At 40.3% G+C, this 19,175-nt stretch overlaps 1 protein-coding gene across 5 annotated transcripts in view; it reads left to right on the top strand.

The window, feature by feature from the left end:
- Positions 1 to 298: 298 nt before the first annotated feature.
- HPRT1 (hypoxanthine phosphoribosyltransferase 1) overlaps positions 299 to 19,175 on the top strand; it is a 91,011-nt gene continuing 72,134 nt past the window's right edge. For 2 of the 5 annotated variants that reach the window (XM_059680385.1, XM_059680384.1), the window contains exons 1-3: positions 306 to 480; positions 16,665 to 16,771; positions 17,674 to 17,857. In XM_059680385.1, the coding sequence (XP_059536368.1) occupies positions 454 to 480; positions 16,665 to 16,771; positions 17,674 to 17,857 (318 nt within the window). In that variant the 5' untranslated portion in view covers positions 306 to 453. Of the gene's footprint in view, positions 481 to 16,664; positions 16,772 to 17,673; positions 17,858 to 19,175 lie in introns of all 5 variants that reach the window. The other 3 variants (XM_059680388.1, XM_059680387.1, XM_059680386.1) reach the window with 2 other exon arrangements.

Genomic DNA, 19,175 nt, shown 5'->3' with positions numbered 1-19,175 from the left:
GTGACTGAACCCTATGGAGCTGGAACGGGTCTTAGGGCCACTAGGAAGAAATGCGGGCGGCCGTAGGTTTGGAAATGTGGGAGCCATCTAAACGGGAGACTGGGGGAAAGAGGGTTAAAAGCTGCACGTGCAGAGAACCGTCTCCGCTTCTTCCACAAGTAAATTCCCAGGGCCACTACGTGACGGTGGAAATCGGCAGACAGACGCGCGCGGGGAGCGCGGGGCAGGCGTGTGGGCGGAACTCAGGGGCGGGGCGGCGCGCAGGGGGCGGGCTCAGGGGCGGAACTTGCTTCCCAGCGCGGAGCTGTGGGGACAACGGTTGAAAAGAGCATTGGGCGAACCTCTCCGCTTCCTGCAGGCGCCGCCTCTTTCTCGCCTCCGCCCCCTCTTCGGCGCTGCGCCGGCTTCTTCCTCTTCAGGTTGCCCTCCGCCGGTGCGTTTGCCGGTTCCGTTATGGCGACTCGCAGCCCCAGCGTTGTGGTGAGCAGCTTGGCCCGTCCGGCCCTGGCGGGGGGAGCCAGCCCTTGAGGCACGGGGCCTGCGGTGCGGGCGTGGGCAGGGTGGCCCAGGGTGACCCGGGGAAGCCCGGGAGCGGGGTGAGTGGGGGGGGGGCGGCCGTAGCTTTCTGGGTTCAGCTTTACGTCACACCAGGACGGCGGGGAACGGAATGGAGAGGCCGGGGTGGGTGCCTCCTTTGCAGAGTCGTGGGAAAGCGTGTGGAAGAGTGTGTGTGTGGGGGGGGGGGGGGCGGGGAGGGACGGGTAGGGGAGAATGGCGTGTTGGCGGACTTGTGCTATTTGCGAGTGTGCTGGGGGAGAGGGGCCGTGGGCCAATTCAAGAATGATCTGGTGGGGTGAGGGAGAGGCCCTTTTCTGTACATTTGGGGGATGGAAGTGATGGCTTCCGGGTACCCCTTTGGAGGGCCCAGGCAGGAAACCACCACATGAGAGGACACGTGGGTACTGATGTTTTCATCTAGTTCAGCAAATATTTGTGCCTCCCTGATCCCTACCCGACTCTTGGTAGCGGTAACCATGTTTACATTTTTACTCACGAAGGAAATAATGAAATGATATTAGGTGATTTTGCTTGCGTAGAGGTGACAGACCTGGAATTCAGATATGCTTGAAACCATATCCCATGCTCTTTGAGGCTGCAGGGGACAAAAAAAATGTCTATCTCATCCTTATCTTCAGGGACATTCATTCCATAAGCAGCCTCTCACATCGTCTCCAACCTCATTGGTTCCTTTTCTTATTTCTAGAACAAACCAAGCTGCTCCCTTCCCCCCTCACCTTTCTGATCATGCTCGTTAAAATAGCCAACCCCTCCCAACACTTAGCCTGCATCATTGTCATCATTTTGTATTGCTCAAGCAGTTTCCTGATTACCTGTTGACTGTCTCCTAATAAAACATAAACTTTATAAGGGAAGGAATCACCACTGTAACCCTGCCTTTATAGTACAGCGTTTGACACGTAAGGCATTCTGAGTAATGGTTTGTTGAATGAATACTTTAATAATGTTTAAAAATTTTTTTATTGATTTTTATAGAGAGGAAAGGTGAGGGGGAGAGCAAAACATTGATCAGCTGTCTCCTGCATTCTCCCCAACTAAGGATTGAACCGAAACTCATGCTTATGCCCTGACTGGGAATCCAACCAGTGTCCTTTTGGCAACCTTTTGGTGCCTAGGATGTGACCCAACCAACTGAGCCTCACCCACCAGGGCAATAAAAATAATTTACCATTTGAGCCCTATAAAAGAAAGGATTCTATTTCTTACTAGGCATTGTGAGTTCAGGTAAAGATCAGTGTTCTTTTATTTTTTAAATCCTCACTTGAGGACATGTTTATTGATTTTTTAAAAAATATATTTTATTGATTTTTTACAGAGAGGAAGGGAGAGAGAGAGTTAGAAACATTGATGAGAGAGAAACATCGATCAGCTGCCTCCTGCACGTCCCCTACTGGGGATGTGCCCGCAACCCAGGTACATGCCCTTGACCGGAATCGAACCTGGGACCTTTCAGTCCGCAAGCCGACGCTCTATCCACTGAGCCAAACCGGTTTCAGCAATTTTTTTTTTTTTTAGAGAGAGAGAGAGAAAGAGAGATTCGAGAGAATTATCAATCGGTTGCCTCCCATATGAATCTGGACCAGGGATTGAACCCGAAACCTAGGTATGTGCCCTGACTGGGAATGAACCTGAAACCTTTTGGTGCAAGAGAGGATGCTCCAACTAACTGAGCTGCAGGGGACAAAATGCTCTGGCCTGGGCAAGAGCAGTGTTCTTAATGGAATCTGGCCTAGAAATCAGTTGTGTGGCGTTGGGCAACTTATTTCACTTTTTGGCTTAAGTGTTATAGGGGAGGAAAAATAATTTCCCTTCTACCTGCTAAATTCTTCTGCTGGACTAATAATCAAATTAGCATGAGACATTAACCAAAGAAAATGACCAAATTTATTATGTATGTACATACAGGTGTTCCATAGTAACTGAGGCTTATATGTGATCTTGAGCTAAGGAGAAGAGGGAGTTGTGGTTTGGGACTTCAAAGTAGGATGGCAATTTGCAGGGAGATGGAAAAGTAAATGTTTGGTAAATAAACATTTGCTGGGCCATCTTTAACAATGGGACACAGAATCCTGTCTGTTACACTTAATTCATATTAAACTATAGCTGTCTATGATGATTGCTCCCCTCTATCTAAATTCTTTTAGGTAGTTCCAGGGAAGGTCAAAGGTTCTTCCTGAGTCTTTTGTTTCTTGAAAATAATGAGTTTATAGTAATATACCCAAAAAGTCTATTTTGGGGTGGCAAATTCTGTTTCATCTTGGTGTCCTTAGGTATAACTGAAGTGTTAGCTACCTCATGGTATTATTGAAAGGATTATAAAATGATTTATGGGAATCAACCTTTGTGTGGGTCCTGACTGGTAATAGTAATAATAGTTACCATTGTGTTTACCTACATTGGCCTACCCTCAAAACATCCCTGTAAAAGTAATATGATTATTACCATTTTACAGAGAAGGAATCTTTCAAGCTTCAGAGAGATTAAGTAATTTAACCTCAACATAAAATACCCACATCACGCAGTTATTAAGAGGAGCTCAGATTTAAACCTAGGTCTCTTTAAGAGCATGCACTTAAATGTTGTACTAGTAGTAGGTACTCAAAAAATGGTGGGGATTGTTTTTATTCAGTTGCTGAAGAAGTTGGATGCTTTTACCTTGGGTATGATGCCTGCCCCAGCATAGGGTGAATTATTATGGCTAGAACTGGCTGGTGCTAATTTTGTTTATCTTTTTTGATTTGCAAATTCCTGTTCTATTTTTTATTTCCTTCCCAGAAATTGTCTGCATGTTAGCAATAGTGCTTGCTATGTATTGGTTACAGTTTGATATTTAGAAAATAATTTGTGAGGCTCAAGAGAGGTTGAGTATCTTGCCGAAGATCACTCAGCAATGCTAGGATATGAATCTTAAGTTATCTGGCCCCAGAGTCTGTTCTTAACATCTTTACTTTTAAGTTAGTAGTGACAGTTGTGGCTAATTATTTATAACTAGAGGCCCGATGCACGAAATTTGTGCAAGGGGCTTGTCCCTCACAGCCCCAGCTTCGTCTGGAAGGACATCTGGTCTAATTAGCATATTATGCTTTTAGTATTATAGATTATTTAGTCAGGCATTGAGGTAAATATTTTGCAGACATTATTGACTGTAACTGTCCCAAAGTTACATAATAGGTATCTGTGAGGTAGATAAATACTAGTATGACCTTGGAGGCACAAATTGGTGAAGTAACATGCCCAACATCACTTCGATGAAATTGTTCCCCAGGTATGCTTGATACAACCCATGCTGCTTATAACTGTCATTAAACTGCCAGGATAAGCTTGGATATAGTTGAACTAAGAGCAAACTCCTGGAGTTTTGCAAATTGATGTAAAACATCAAATATGCATTATGTGAATATTATATTTTCTGAATTTCAGGATGGTAATGTTAGAAATGTAATCCTGTACTAACCAGATTTAAATCTTACCCTACCAATAATTTTCACAGAATTGATAAAATAGTGCATTTTTTGATCCACAATCCTATCATTTTTTAAGAGAGAGAGAAGAGGCAGAGAGAGAGAGAGAGAGAGAGAGAGAGAAACATTCATTGGCTGCCTCCCATATGCACCCCAACTGGGGATCAAACCTGTAACCCAGGTATGTGCCCTGACTGGGAATTGAACCTGCAACTTTTTTTGGTGTACAACCAGCTGAGCCACCCAGCCAGGGCTACCCTATTTTATTTATAACAGGGTTTAGACCAGTGATGGCGAACCTATGACACACATGTCAGAGGTGACACGCGAACTCATTTTTTTGGTTGATTTTTCTTTGTTAAATGGCATTTAAATATATAAAATAAATATAAAAAATATAAATCTTTGTTTTACTATGGTTGCAAATATCAGAAAATTTCTATATGTGACACAGCACCAGAGTTAAGTTAGGGTTTTTCAAAGTGCTGACATGCCAAGCTCAAAAGGTTCGCCATCACTGGTTTAGACTGACAATAGTGTAGACCAAAATTATTATTTGTGACCACCAAAAAATGGAGCAGATCATTTGGAGGTTTTATTCTGCAAATTGAGTAATGTAGCACATAGTTATAGATCCATTTTAATTGTTTTCCATTATTTGTATCTGTGTATTGTGGGAAGTCCTTTGTAAGGAGGTAGGAAAAAAGACAAAAGGACCAATCACATTAGCAGAGAAGAGGGGCCATGGAATTTTCTGTAGTTCATTAGGCAGTAACTGGGCCATGCCATTTTCCCCTGTGTGAAGAGATGCTAAAGATGAACTATATATTCTTCTTTCTTTCTGTAATTTTATATTGTGTGGATTCAGTAAATTTATATGTTCTGAAATTATCAACCATCCTCGTTAATATCAATCAATATTTTTCTTGCCAGTGATAACCAAATTGCTAGCATTTAGAATAATTTGCAACTAATAAGAATTCAGACAGATACTTCAAATTGCTATGGAATTACTATCTTCCACACTGTGATTCTGATAATTGATAGGTATATACTTTTTGCCCAGAATGAATATACTTATTATTCCACAGTGCACACTAATAAAAGGAAAGACCATAGTGTTGGATAAATTTATGTCCTTGCACATATAGTAGTTATGAGCCCACTTATCTAGGAGCAGCTAATAATTTATCCCTGAATTGAATAGGTAAGAATGCTGATTTTAATTTTATAATGCTTACATTGTTATAAAATTTTTAATTCTTTAACCATTAGAAGGGAGGGCAAGCAAGTTATATGTGTAATTTATTTGTAAGATTCATAAAATTGGAAGATGAATACACTACTAGCTTAAATTACTTTCACATTTAGGAATATGTGTATCAGTAATTCATAATTTTGGTTTTACGATACTCTGATATTGCATATTATCTTAAGGGGATGACATATCTGTTTTAGTGTGTTTTGAGAATTTTCAAGCATCCAATATAATAAAAGGGTAATATGCAAATTGACCCTAACAGCAGAAAGACTGGGAATGACTGGTCACTATGACACACACTGACCACCAGGGGGCAGACGCTCAATGCAGGAGCTGCCCCCTGGTGGTCAGTGTGTTCCCACAGGGGGACCTCTGCTCAGCCACAAGCCAGGCTGACGGCTGCCAGTACAGCGGTGGTGGTGGGAGCCTCTCCCGCCTCCTCAGCAGTGCTAAGGCTGTCCGATTGCAGCTTAGGCCTGCTCCCCGCTGGCAAGTGGACATCCCCCGAGGGCTCCCGGGCTGCCAGAGGGATGTCTGACTGCCATCTTAGGCCCAGTCCCCCAGGGAGCGGGCCTAAGCCAGCAGGTGGTCATTCCCCGAGAGGTCCCAGACTGCGAGAGGGCACAGGCCTGGCTGAGGGACCCTCCGAGTGCACAAATTTTTGTGCACCGGGCTTCTAGTCCAGTGATGGCAAATCTTTTGAGCTCAGCATGTCAGCATTTTGAAAAACCCTAACTTAACTGTGGTGCCATGTCACATATAGACATTTTTTGATATTTGCAACCATAGTAAAGCAAAGATTTATATTTTTGATATTTATTTTATATATTTAAATGCCATTTAACAAAGAAAAATCAACCAAAAAAATGAGTTTGCATGTCACCTCTGACACGCATGTCATAGGTTCACCGTCACTGTTCTAGTCTGAATATAAAAGGTAAAAATATAAAAATATGCCACCTAGCAATTTCTGCCCGTTCTAGTAGCTTAGAAATGTTGGTTACTAGGAAAAAAAAGTAAGATGTGTTTTATCTATTATCGTATATCTTTTAACTCATATAGCTCATTTTAAGACTCACTTCTTCATTTCCATTCAGTCTTGTTTGGACCCAAAAACGTGTTTTTTTTGTTTGTTTGTTTGTTTTTTTTTTTTTTTTTTTTTACCACAAAGAGACTTAAGCAATCCTAGGCACAGATGATAAATTGATGTTGCAAGTGTTATCTTAGCTCGAGTTAAATTCCTTGCTTACTATAATTTTATATATCTTTGTAATTAGAATTTTTATGTATATTTTTCAGTATTTCATATTAATAAAAGTACCTGTCTGGATTTTATCATTAACAAGTATATTACAGGTAGGTTAGAATTTGAGAGCTTTGTTCTAAAGCTCTGAAGAGATGCATTCAGATTTCTGAAATGTCTGGCTAAGTGTTAAGTAGCTCAGAGCTATTAACCTATCCTTTGATTTCCAGTTCAGCCAGAAATGGCAATAATGGGAAAGGTGGATCTGGAAAGAAACTGCATTTTCATTTGTCACCACTTGTGGTACCTCCAGAGCGCTCTCCCCAAATATTTTAGGTTTGGGTCCTCCCCAGAGCCATCCAGAACCTTCTTTGTGATCACTAGCCATTTTATGTTAAATTTTTGTTATGGAATAAATGTTTGTTCCCACCCCTTCCCCCCCATATGTCTTGAAGCCCTAACATCCCCAACATGATGGTATTTGGAGATGGGCCTTTGGTAGAAAATTAGGATTAGAAAAGGTCATGAGGTTGGGTCCCTTGTCTTTTTATTTATTTTATTTTATTTTTTTAAATATATTTTATTGATTTTTTACAGAGAGGAAGGGAGAGGGATAGAGAGTTAGAAACATCGACGAGAGAGAAACATGGATCAGCTGCCTCCTGCACACCCCCTACTGGGGATGTGCCTGCAACCAAGGTACATGCCCTTGACCAGAATCGAACCTGGGACCCTTGAGTCCGCAGGCCGATGCTCTATCCACTGAGCCAAACCAGTTAGGGCTATTTTTTTTTTTTATTGATTTCAGAGAGGAAGAGAGATTGATCGGCTGCCTCCTGCACGCCCCCTCCTGGGGATCGAGCCTACAACCCAGGCATGTGCCCTTGACCAGAATCGAACCTGGGATCTTTCAGTCTGCAGTCTGATGCTCTATCCACTGAGACAAACCAGCTAGGGCAAAGAAAGGTCCCTTGTCATTTAAGAAAAAAGGGAGCTCCCTCCCCCAACCCCATCCTCTAGTCTGGATTTATAGGAGAAGGTAGCCCCCAATGTGAAAGGTAGCTACTTACAATTAAGAAAAGAGGCTTCAGCCCTAGCTGGTTTGGCTCAGTGAATAGAGTGCCAGCCTGCAAACTGAAGGGTCCTGGGTTCAATTCCTGTCAAGGGTATACATGCCTGGTTGTGGGCTTGATCCCCAGTAGGGGGCATGCAAGAGGCAGCCAATCAATGATTCTCTCTCAACATTAATGTTTCTATCTCTCCTTCTCCCTTCCTCTCTGAAATCAATAAAAATATATTTAAAAATAAGAAAAGAAAGGAGTCTTCAGAATGAAACCTACTTTGTTGGCACCTTGATCTTGGACTTCCCAGCTTCCAAAGCTGTGAGAAATAAATTACTATTGTGTAAGCCACCCAGTCTATGATATTTTGTTATGGCATCCTAAGCAGACTAATATTATTCTTTTAGAAGGTATCAGTAATAACCACATGCTTAGATATGTAACACCAAGACACAAATAATAAAACAGATATGACTTACATTCATACAGAAAGTGGATACTACTGTTACCTAGGTGACTTAGAAGGCTGTGCTAATTCAGTGTCAGAGATATGCCAGTCTACTCAATTTACAACCTAGGCAACAGAATATAATAACTTTGAGCTTGATATTTCTTTTGGAAGGAGTCACTGGTGTTGGGTGACCTTGGGTTCCAGGTTTATCTTTAGTGTACATATAACTGCCTTGACAGTCAAAAGTTTGTGGGCTTGTCAAATTAGATTTGGGTACAATTTATAAGCTTTATTGTGCCATATAGTTAGTCCCATGTCTGTATGTATGTATGTATGTATGTATGCATGCCTTTTCTACTATATTGCAAACTTTTTGAGTACTACAAATTAATAATCTTTGTATCCTTCTACAAATATTGCACAGTGCCTTAACCAAGGTGGATACTAAATGCATTTTAATGTAATTGAGTATATTGAAATCCCTTCCTATCAAAGCAGCCACTGCATTGTTAACTAATCCATATTAGATAAGGTTAATTAATATCAGATATTAACCAATATCAGATGGGACAAATAGCTTATAAGATTAAAGGGCACCAAGTACATGTCTAGCTCTTGTAGAGATTGAGGTTATGGGCCTATTTAATCTGAAGCTTTGGTATTTGTGATGATTAAAACAAGTTCCTATTTATTGGATTGTATCTTACATTATTTCTTCTCTTTGATCTAGGTGCAGGTGAGACTTCTGAGTGAGTTTGAGTGCCCCCTTAAACTCCCACAATACTTAGCATTTTAATACTATGTCTTATGATTATTCATGTACATGTCATGTCTTTTACTATACTGTACGCTCTTTGAGAGTAGCCATGTTAGTGTTTACCTAATTCTCTGTAGTCTGTAAAACATAGTAGGTACTCAAGTATTTGAGTATTAGTAATAATACAGGTCTGAGTAAGGACCTCACCATTTAAAATTAGTATTCTAATATTTGCTCATTAACTATGAATTTATTTTTTGTTAATCCTTACCTGAGGATATTTTTTCCATTGATTTTTAGGGAGAGTGGAAGACAGAGGGAAAGACAGAGAGAAACACATCGATTTGTTGCCTCCTTTAAGAGCCCTGACCAGGGCCCAGGCCAGGGAGGAGCCTGCAACCAAGGTACATGCCCCTGGCCAGAATTAAACCTGGGACCCTTTGGTCTGCAGGCCTATGCTCTATCCACTGAGCAAAACCGGCTAGGACATGAATTTAAAAGACTTGGATTTTTCATTAAGTGTGAAATTGGTGCTTTGTCATCATTTAAATAAGTTGCTCCTTATTTAACTTTTAAAATATTTTTTAAATTTAATTTTATTATTATTTTTAAATTAAATCTTTATTGTTCAGATTAGTACTCTTTTTCCCCCCCATAGCTTCCCTCCACCTGGTTCCCAACCCAACCTCTGCCCTTACCCCCCCACCACTGTCCTCATCCATAGGTGTACGATTTTTTTCTAGTCTCTTCCCGTACCCCCCACACCTCTTTTCCCCTGAGAATAGTCAGTCCACTCCCTTTCTATGCCCCTGATTCTATTATATTCACCAGTTTATTCTGTTCATCAGGTTATTCACTTGATTTTTAGATTCACTTGTTGATAGATATGTATTTGTTGTTCATAATTTTTATCTTTACCTTTTTCTTCTTCTCCCTCTTCTTAAAGGATACCCTTCAGCATTTCATATAATCCTGGTTTGGTGGTGATGAACTCCTTTAGCTTTTTCTTATCTGTGAAGCTCTGTATCTGACCTTCAATTTTGAATGATAGCTTTTCTGGGTAAAGTAATCTTGGTTGTAGGTTCTTGGTATTCATCACTTTGAATATTTCTTGCCACTCCCTTCTGGCCTGCATAGTTTCTGTTGAGAAATCAGCTGACAATCTTATGGGTACTCCCTGTAGGTAACTAACTGTTTTTCTCTTGCTACTTTTAAGATTCTCTCTTTGTCTTTTGCTCTTGGCATTTTAATTATGATGTGTTTTGGTGTGGTCCTCTTTGGATTCCTTTTGTTTGAGGTTCTCTGCGCTTCCTGGACTTGTAAGTCTATTTCTTTCACCAGGTGGGGGAAGTTTTCTGTCATTATTTCTTCAAATAGGTTTTCCATATCTTGCTGTCTCTCATCTTCTGGCACCCCTATAATTCTGATGTTGGTACGCTTGAAGCTGTCCCAGAGGCTCCTTACACTATCTTCGTATTTTTGGATTCTTTTTTCATTTTGCTTTTCTGGTTGAGTGTTTTTTCTTCTTTGCATTTCAAATCTTTGACTTGATTCTTGCGCTCCTCTAGTCTGCTGTTAGGAGTCTGTATAATATTCTTTATTTCAGTCAGTGTATGCTTAATTTCTAGTTGGTTCTTTATCACAACATAGAGGGTCTCATTAGATTTCTTGAGGATCTCACTAAATTTATCGGCAGTTTCTAGAAAATTATTGAAAGACCTTAAAATTGCGGTTTTTAGCTCTATATCTTCCATTTCTGTCATGTTTCTTTGTCTTCCCATTTTTTATGCTTTCTTGGTGCACCCCCTTGTGGTCTTTGTGCACAGTCTTGTTGTAGTTAAGCCTTGATTGTTGTCGGCAATACCGGGGGTGATTTGACCTCCAGGCTAACTGGCTATTAGAGTCAACTGTGTCTGCAGTGGGAGAGCTTCTGTGCTGGATCTCTAGGGCGGTGCTAATCTAGCCTTTGCCTGAGGCTATCTGGCAAATGCCTTTGTGCAGGGCTTGGGCAGGGCGGGTCCCCGGGAATCTACAGGGTGGGTGGAGCAAGCAGTTATGGCTGCTCTCAGTTCTGTCCCCAGGGGCTCTGCCTCTCAGAGTCCCAGCAACCGCTGCAAACCTCGGAGAGAAAGCTGCCTTTGAGTTCCGACCAAAGCCAGACAGTCCCGCTTCTCCCGTTTGAGTCTGGGTCCCTAGAGACTCGCCCGGATCTGGAGCTCAGAGTCTGAAACTCCCTCCCAATTGAAAACAACAACCGCGCCCTCCGCCGCCAGCCCACTCCACATGCACTCCGCACCTTAGTATTTCACTTCAGCACTGCACCTCCTCTGAGTGTCAGTATGCTATTCTCTTTCCTCCTAGTTGTAGAACTTCCATTCAGCCAGTCTTCCTGTGGTTCTGGATGATGTCCGTTCCGTCTTTTAGTGTATTTTTGAAGTGGTTGTTCGAGGCAGGAAACTCCGGCGTTAACCTATGCCGCCATCTTGGTTTCTCCGTATTTCAAATCTTTGACTTGATTCTTGCGATCCTCTAGTCTGCTGTTGGAACTTTGTATAATATTCTTTATTTCAGTCAGTGTATGCTTAATTTGTAGTTGGTTCTTTTTCATAACCTTGAGGGTCTCATTAGATTTCTTGAGGATCTCACTAAATTTATCGCCTGTTTCTAGAAAATTCTTGAAAAACCTTACAAGTGTGGTTTTGAACTCTATATCCAGTAGTTCGCTTTCCTCCATTTCTGTCATTTGTGACCTGTTTCTTTGTCTCCACATTTTGGCAGCTTCCCTGTGTTGACAGAGTCGCATTCTGTGCTAGGTGTCCTATAGGCCCAGTGGCTCAGCCTCCCCAATTGCCTGAGGTGGATACTCTTGGTGCACCCCTTTGTGGGCTTTGTGCACAGTCTTGTTGTAGTTAAGCCTTGATTGTTGTAGGTATCACTGGGAGGAATTGACCTCCAGGCCAATTGGCTGTGAGAATCAGCTGTGTCTACAGTGGGAGAACTTCTGTCCTGGAGACACCCTTATGGGGCAAGACTTGCTTCAGTGGGGCTTTGGTGCTCACTGAGTCTGCCCCCTGAGTGTGTCCCTTATGATCTGAGGAGTTGTAATCTGGATGGTCCCACTCTGACCACTGGGTACACTGGCTCTTGGATCTCTAAGGAGGTGCTAATTTAGCCTCTGCCTGAGGCTACCCAGGAGGAGCTATGAAGAGATCTGCAGATTCCTCTTCTTTGTTTGGGGTTTGGAGGTGCCCAGATGAGGCCCAGCTATGAAGCAATGCAAGCTTCTGTGGGGCCTTGGGCCTTTTTTTGGATGTTCTGGGTCTCTCTGACCCAGCTGCAGTTTGTTAGGTAATTTTAGATTGAAAAGGGCCAGGCCTCTGAGCACAGCTTGGGTGAGGTGGGGTCTCAGGGGATCAACAGTGTGGAGCAAGCAGCTCTGGCTGATCCTCAGCCCTGCCCTAAGAGCCCTGTATCTCAGTGTCCCGCAGTAATCACTGCAAGCACCTCTGAGAGAAAGCCGCCCTTGAGTTCCACCCAATGCCAGACAGTCCAGTTTCTCCCGTATGAGTCTGGGTCCTTAGAGACTCACCTAGAACTGGAGTTCAGAGCAGTTGGGAGCTTGTGGCTCCCTCCAGATTGAAAAAGACAACCGCGTTCTCAGTTGCTAGCCCTTTCCACGTGCGCCTCCGTACCTTTGCACTTTACTTCCGCACCTCCTCTGAGTCTCAGTGTGCTTTTCTCTTTCCTTCTAGTTGTAGAATTTCTACTCAGCCAGCCTTCCTGTGGTTCTGGATGATGTCCATTTTGTCTTTTAGTTGTAATTTTTGAAGTGGTTGTGCGAGGCAGCAATTTCCGGTGTTTACCTATACAGCCATCTTGATTTCCTTTCTCTTAACATGTTTTTTATGCTTGATCTAATAAATCAGCCCTTTGACAGTAAATGTGATATACAGGGTGTCCCCAAAAATGTATATACAGTGGGGCCTTGACTTACGAGTTTAATTCGTTCCGAGACCGAGCTCGTTAAGGAGCTCGTTAACTCAAATTACTCTGTCAACTCAATGCAAAAAATCGGCCGAGAGACAGCTGGTATCTCAAAAAACTCATTAATCGGGACACTCGTAAGTCAAGGCCCCACTGTACACACTTTAAATAATTATTGAGGCAGTGTTTATTAAAATACATTTCATTTTTATTTAGCAGCTATCAGTTGTTAAAGTGTATATACATTTGGGGGGTCACCCTGTATAAATCTAATATTGATTGAAAATAAGAAATTTTTTAATTGAAAATTAACTTGGTATGTTGAAAGAGATAGAATTCCTATTCTAGGGTATATCCCTGCTGGTCTGTCTGTAATAGACTAATGGCTGGGATGAACTCTGGGCAGAATTTACATTGACTAAGACTCTGAAAGTTCTTAGGCTATTTGCAAAACCTGTAGTCAGACACTGAGCCATTTTCACAGAAGCAGTAGTCTTTACAAGTGTTGCATATTTCAGGTTCTGGTTGGGTCCTGGTTTATGCTTGTGTCAGAAGCAGTGAGTAACTGGGAGCAAGGGGTAAGCTTCTGGGAAGCCATTTTGGCACTCTGGATCTTGATTTTAAAGCACTATGAAATGGTGCATTTTCATTCATGTCAGGTAGTAGCAGATATATTCTGATGAACCTGAAATGAATGTTTATTCTTTCATCTATAGGATCTAGCACGTTCTTTCTTCTTTTCCGAAAACTTGAACTAAATTTCAGTTTATAAAATTTATCAAAGTAGTACTTGTTATAAAGTACTCTTGAAATGTTCCTGTAGGTGACAGAAATGTCCCATTTCCATTATTTGTGTAGTGAATGTTTTGAAATAAACATGATATATTAGAACTTCCTCTATGAGGATCTGGCAAAATCTTCCTCCCCCCAATGGAATTTTTTCTGCTTATGAAAATAATACATGTTTGTTTAAAAACAAATCAATATTGACTTCCAACTGCCCTCAGACCAGCTGCTGAGCCAGTGTCTGTGCACTACTTGCTGTTGTCAGAACATGCCCATGGGCATGATCCGGTTTACAATCGCAGCTAGCCTCCTGGCCATGTGTGCAGACTGAAGTGGTGTGTAGGTACTACCAGCCAGACATCACTGTGCCTTCAATTCCACCAGAACCTGGAGAACTCAAAACAGAACTTTTGAGAGGAAGGGAGAAAACATGAACCTCAAATTTCTCAGAATAGAATTCTGAATTCTGTGAATAATCTACATCTTAAATATAAATATTTTTTAATTTACTGAAAGCCAAGTTACTTGTCCATAAGCACCTACCTAATATGATGCTGACTGAAGGAGAAGAGGTGCTTAATAGGTATTAATAGATACATTGAGATTTAATTATGATCTGACCAATATTTCTTGAAAACTGCCAGAGCTCATATCATGAGCTTCTTGAATGTGATTTGGAAGTTATTTAGTCTTAAATATCATGTGAGATAGAGTATTATAATTCGGGTTTATTTCTTTGAATAAGCATTAAGTATAATGGTGAATGAGAATTATAAATAAACTATAATAAAAAATTGAACTTGAAAGTGAAAAAAAATGAATCCATATTAAAGTGTACAAAGTGGCAAGTTCCCACTTGTTATATTTGACCATTGTTTGATATATTCCTCCATACCCACCCACCTATCCTTCCTTCCCCCATCTCTCCCTCCCTATTCCTCTTCCTTTTATAGTTTGTATTAGTTTTTTGTTTGTAGAATTTATTTTAATATATCTTTTGAATTTTCCCTATACTTTATATATATATACACACACATTGCCAAAAATGATTTATAAGAAAGACTATTGTATTTTTTAAAAAGCAATATATATATATATATATATATATATATATATATATATATATATATATATTCACCGAAGAAAATTTGGAATATATGATATATAAGGAAGGAACTAAATAAAATCTCTGTAACTCCCCTCCCCAAGATAATAGTTTTCATGGTTTTGTTATATATTTTCTCTGTGTATAGATGCATATATAATATTTATAAAATTAATCATTGTACATTTTACCATTGCAGGTATGACATCATTAGTGTTGTTATTAAATATTTTGTATGCCAGAGGCTGGGCATACCAAAACAACCAATATATGGTCCTACTCAAGCCATCTTGGAGTTTCTAGTATGAAGGCACCTCATGAGTGGATTATAACAATTTCAGACTTCTAGAAGTTTGGTTTTTTTATATATATATGTTTTATTGATTTTTTTACAGAGAGGAAGGGAGAGGGATAGTTAGAAACATCGATGAGCGAGAAACATGGATCAGCTGCCTCCTGCACATCCCCTACTGGGGATGTGCCCGCAGCCAAGGTAGATGCCCTTGACCAGAATTGAACCTGGGACCCTTCAGTCCTCAGGCCGACACTCTATCCACTGAGCCAAACCGGTTAGGGCGGGAGTTTGTTTTTTTTAAGAAATCACTTAACTTCTTAATTGTAATATTTGTATTTATTAAATTTATTGGGGTGACATTGGTCAACATGAACATACAGATTTCAGGTGTGGGTTTATATGTTACAAGATCTGTATATTGCACCATGTGCCCTCCACCCTAAGTCAAATGAGATCACTTAATTTTTTTTTCCTGTCCTAGCCAGTTTGTCTCAGTGGATAGAGTGTTGGCCTGCAGACTGAAAGGACCAGGGTTCAATTCTGGGTTCGATTCTGGTCAAGGGCATGTACCTCGGTTGCAGGCTCCTCCTGGGCTCAGGGCCTGGTGCGGGCGAGTACAGGAGACAACCAATCGATGTGTTTCTCTCACATTGATATTTCTGTCTTTCCCTCTCTCTAAAAATCAATGGAAAAATATCCTCGGATGAGGATTAAAAATAAATAAATAAATAAATAACTTTTTTTTCTATTGTGAGATGAGAAAAGGGTATTTAGATTTGGGGTGGGAAATAGCATGGTTTCTTTGTTCAGTGATATTTTGATAGACTATAGTATGTTTTTTTAAACTAAATTTTCAAACATTAAAAAATGGAAAGAATATTATGAGTCCCCATATACTCATGACTCCTGTTTAAAGTATTATCAAGATTTGCCACATTTTTCTTAGCTCTTTGAAGTTTTTTTTTAATATATTTTATTGATTTTTTACAGAGAGGAAGGGAGAGAGATAGAGAGTTAGAAACATCGATGAGAGAGAAACACCGATCAGCTGCCTCCTGCACATCCCCCACTGGGGATACGCCCGCAACCCAGGCACATGCCCCTGACCGGAATCGAACCTGGGACCCCTCAGTCCGCAGGCCGACGCTCTATCCACTGAGCCAAACCGGTTTCGGCGAAGTTTTTTTCTCTTTAACGAACTAAAGGAAATTTCATATCATGTCATTTTACTATTCATATCATGTCATCTTAACTATTCATCTTTAAAATATATGGTTGAGCCGTAGCTGGTTTGGCTCAGTGGATAGAGCGTTGGCCTGTGGACTGAAGGTCCCAGGTTCGATTCGGGTCAAGGGCACATGCCCAGGTTGTGGGCTCGACTCCCAGTAGGGAGCGTGCAGGAGGCAGCTGATCATGGTTCTTTCTCATCATTGATGTTTCTCTCTCTCTCTCCATCTCCCTTCCTCTCTGAAATCAATAAAAATAAAAAACATTAAAAAAATAAGACATATGGTTGATTTCTGATATAAGTATAATTCATTATCATACTAGAAAGTTACTGAAAGTTCTTGATATCTGATACCTAAATTTCTCTGATAGGCTAAGGTTTTTAACATCTAAATCTAATTAAATGTTTGTATCTTGTAATGCTCTCATCGAAACAGCCATATTTCTTTTTCAGATTAGTGATGATGAACCAGGTTATGACCTAGATTTATTTTGTATACCTAATCATTATGTGGAGGATTTGGAAAAGGTGTTTATTCCTCATGGACTAATTATGGACAGGTTAGTAAGATCTTAAATTGAAGTTTGTGTCTTATATTAATTTCAGGTGTCAGCAATTGTTTTAAGTAGTTGATATTTGACCATAAACTGGACCAGCTTGTCAAAAAATAGATTTAAAAAAATTTAAAAGCCTCTTTACAAAAAAGGGCAGGGAGGGTTTACTAGTAACCCAGCATAAATTATGGTATACTGGGAATCTGTAGGGAGTAAAATAAAGTAAACATTGAAAGGAGATTAGAAGAATGAACTTTAGTCACAGTCTTTGATTTCTCAACCCTGAACAGGGTAATGGACTGGGACAGAATCACATGAAAGCAAGGTCAGATTTTGATTATTATGCACATCTAGCTTGAAATTTCCCATTAAATAAATTACAGTGAGGAACTTTGATATTTAAATACTTGCCTTGTGTGTCAGGTTATTTTGTTTTTTATTTTAAATTATAATATCGATACATATGCACTGTGAATTTTAACTGTAGAGGCTATAAATAAGAGTAGAGTTCTCTCCTCTCAGCCTGTTTTGATACTGCCAAATTATCCTTCAGAAAGTTATGTTAATTTATATTCCCAATGATATATGCAAATACTGTTTTCCTCACAATTTCTTCTTATATTGTATATTGTCAGGTAAATTTCATTTAATTAGAATTTGCCAATCTGGTAAGTGAAAATGGTATCTTATTTTAAATTGCATTAAAAATTTTATTAAGTGTTATAGTGAACCTGGCTTTTGAGGGTTTTTGAAATTTTTGCTTTATGAAATAAGGATATATACTTCATGGGGGCAAAGGATGTATTTTGTGGAAGTTAATGATTAAGGGATGTTTGTTATAAAGTTTAAGTGTATTTCTATTATAATATAAATTACTTTCTATTAAGTTCTTAATTTTATTTCTGTAGGACCGAGCGGCTTGCTCGAGATGTGATGAAGGAGATGGGAGGCCATCACATTGTAGCCCTCTGTGTGCTCAAGGGGGGCTATAAATTCTTTGCTGACCTGCTGGATTACATCAAAGCACTGAACAGAAATAGTGATAGATCCATTCCTATGACTGTAGATTTTATCAGACTGAAGAGCTACTGTGTAAGTATATTTAATATATGTTTATTTAATAAAAATTAAAAATAAAACACCAACTATAGGTTTTCTGTATGTTTTTGAAGCTTTGCAAACTATATTTACATGTTCATTTTAGTTTTTTGCAGTGAGATTTTCAGATATATTCAATAGTACTCTATATCCAAGTGAATTTTGTCTTTTTTTTTTTTTTTTGAGTTAATCTTCACCCGAGGATATTTTTCCATTGATTTTTTTTTTTTAGGGAGAGAGGGAAAGACAGAGAGAAACATTAATGTGAGAGAAACACATCGATTGGTTGCCTCTTGCATGTACCCTGACCAGGGCCCAGGCTGGGAGGAGCCTGCAACCAAGGTACTTGCTCTTGACGAAACGAACCTGGGACCGTTTGTTCCACAGGCTGATGCTCTGTCCATTGAGCAAAACCAGCTAGGGCAATATTGTCTTTTTTTTTCTTCCCAAATTAGTCACCTTAGAGGTTATATACTTATTTTAAAGGTTTTTTGATTTTGGGGGTTTTTTGTAGTTTTAACTTTAATTTTTTAAAATATATTTTTATTTGTTTCAGGGAAGAAGGGAGAGGGGGAGAGTTAGAAACCTCAATGATGAGAGAGAATCATTGATTGGCTGCCTCCTGCAGGCCCCGCACTGGGAACCAAGCCCGCAAGCAGGGCATGTACCCTGACCCGGAATCAGCTGTGATCTCTTGGTTCATAGGTTGATACTCAACCACAGAGCCACACTGGCCAGGCTGTATTTTGGAGTTTTTAAAAAATCTTTTAAGAATTGCTGTTGGGACTTGGGTGATACTCTTTTGACTATATTTACTGGTGGCAGATATTTTCTCTGGAGCTAGATTGGTTTGCGGGGAAATCGAAAGGCATTTGGAGCTAGGTCTGATAAATAAGGTGGGCCTAGAATTATTTCCTAGCCCTAGCCAGTTTGGCTCAGTGGATAGAGTGTCGGTCTGCGGACTGAAGGGTCCCAGGTTCAATTCGGGTCAAGGGCACATGCCCAGGTTGTGGGATCGATCCCCAGTGTAGGGTGTGTAGGAGTCAGCTGATCAATAATTCTCCCCCATCATTGATGGTTCTATTTCTCCCTCTCCCTTCCTCTCTGAAATCAATAAAATATATTAAAAAAAGAATTATTTCCTAGAAAGCACATATGGAGCGAGAGCGTTGGCACATTGGAAATACCACTTTTGATTCACACTGTGCAGTGTTACATGATCTCAAATGCTTCAGAATATTGACACTGGATGAACCAAAATCAGTGTGATCTTTTTGTTGTTGTTGTTGTTAATCCTCACCCGAGGATATTT

Source organism: Myotis daubentonii, chromosome X, assembly GCF_963259705.1.
Source record: "Myotis daubentonii chromosome X, mMyoDau2.1, whole genome shotgun sequence".
Taxonomy (NCBI): Eukaryota; Metazoa; Chordata; class Mammalia; order Chiroptera; family Vespertilionidae; genus Myotis; species Myotis daubentonii.
Note: the sequence above shows the minus strand (reverse complement) of the source record. Positions and strands in the feature narration are given on the sequence as shown.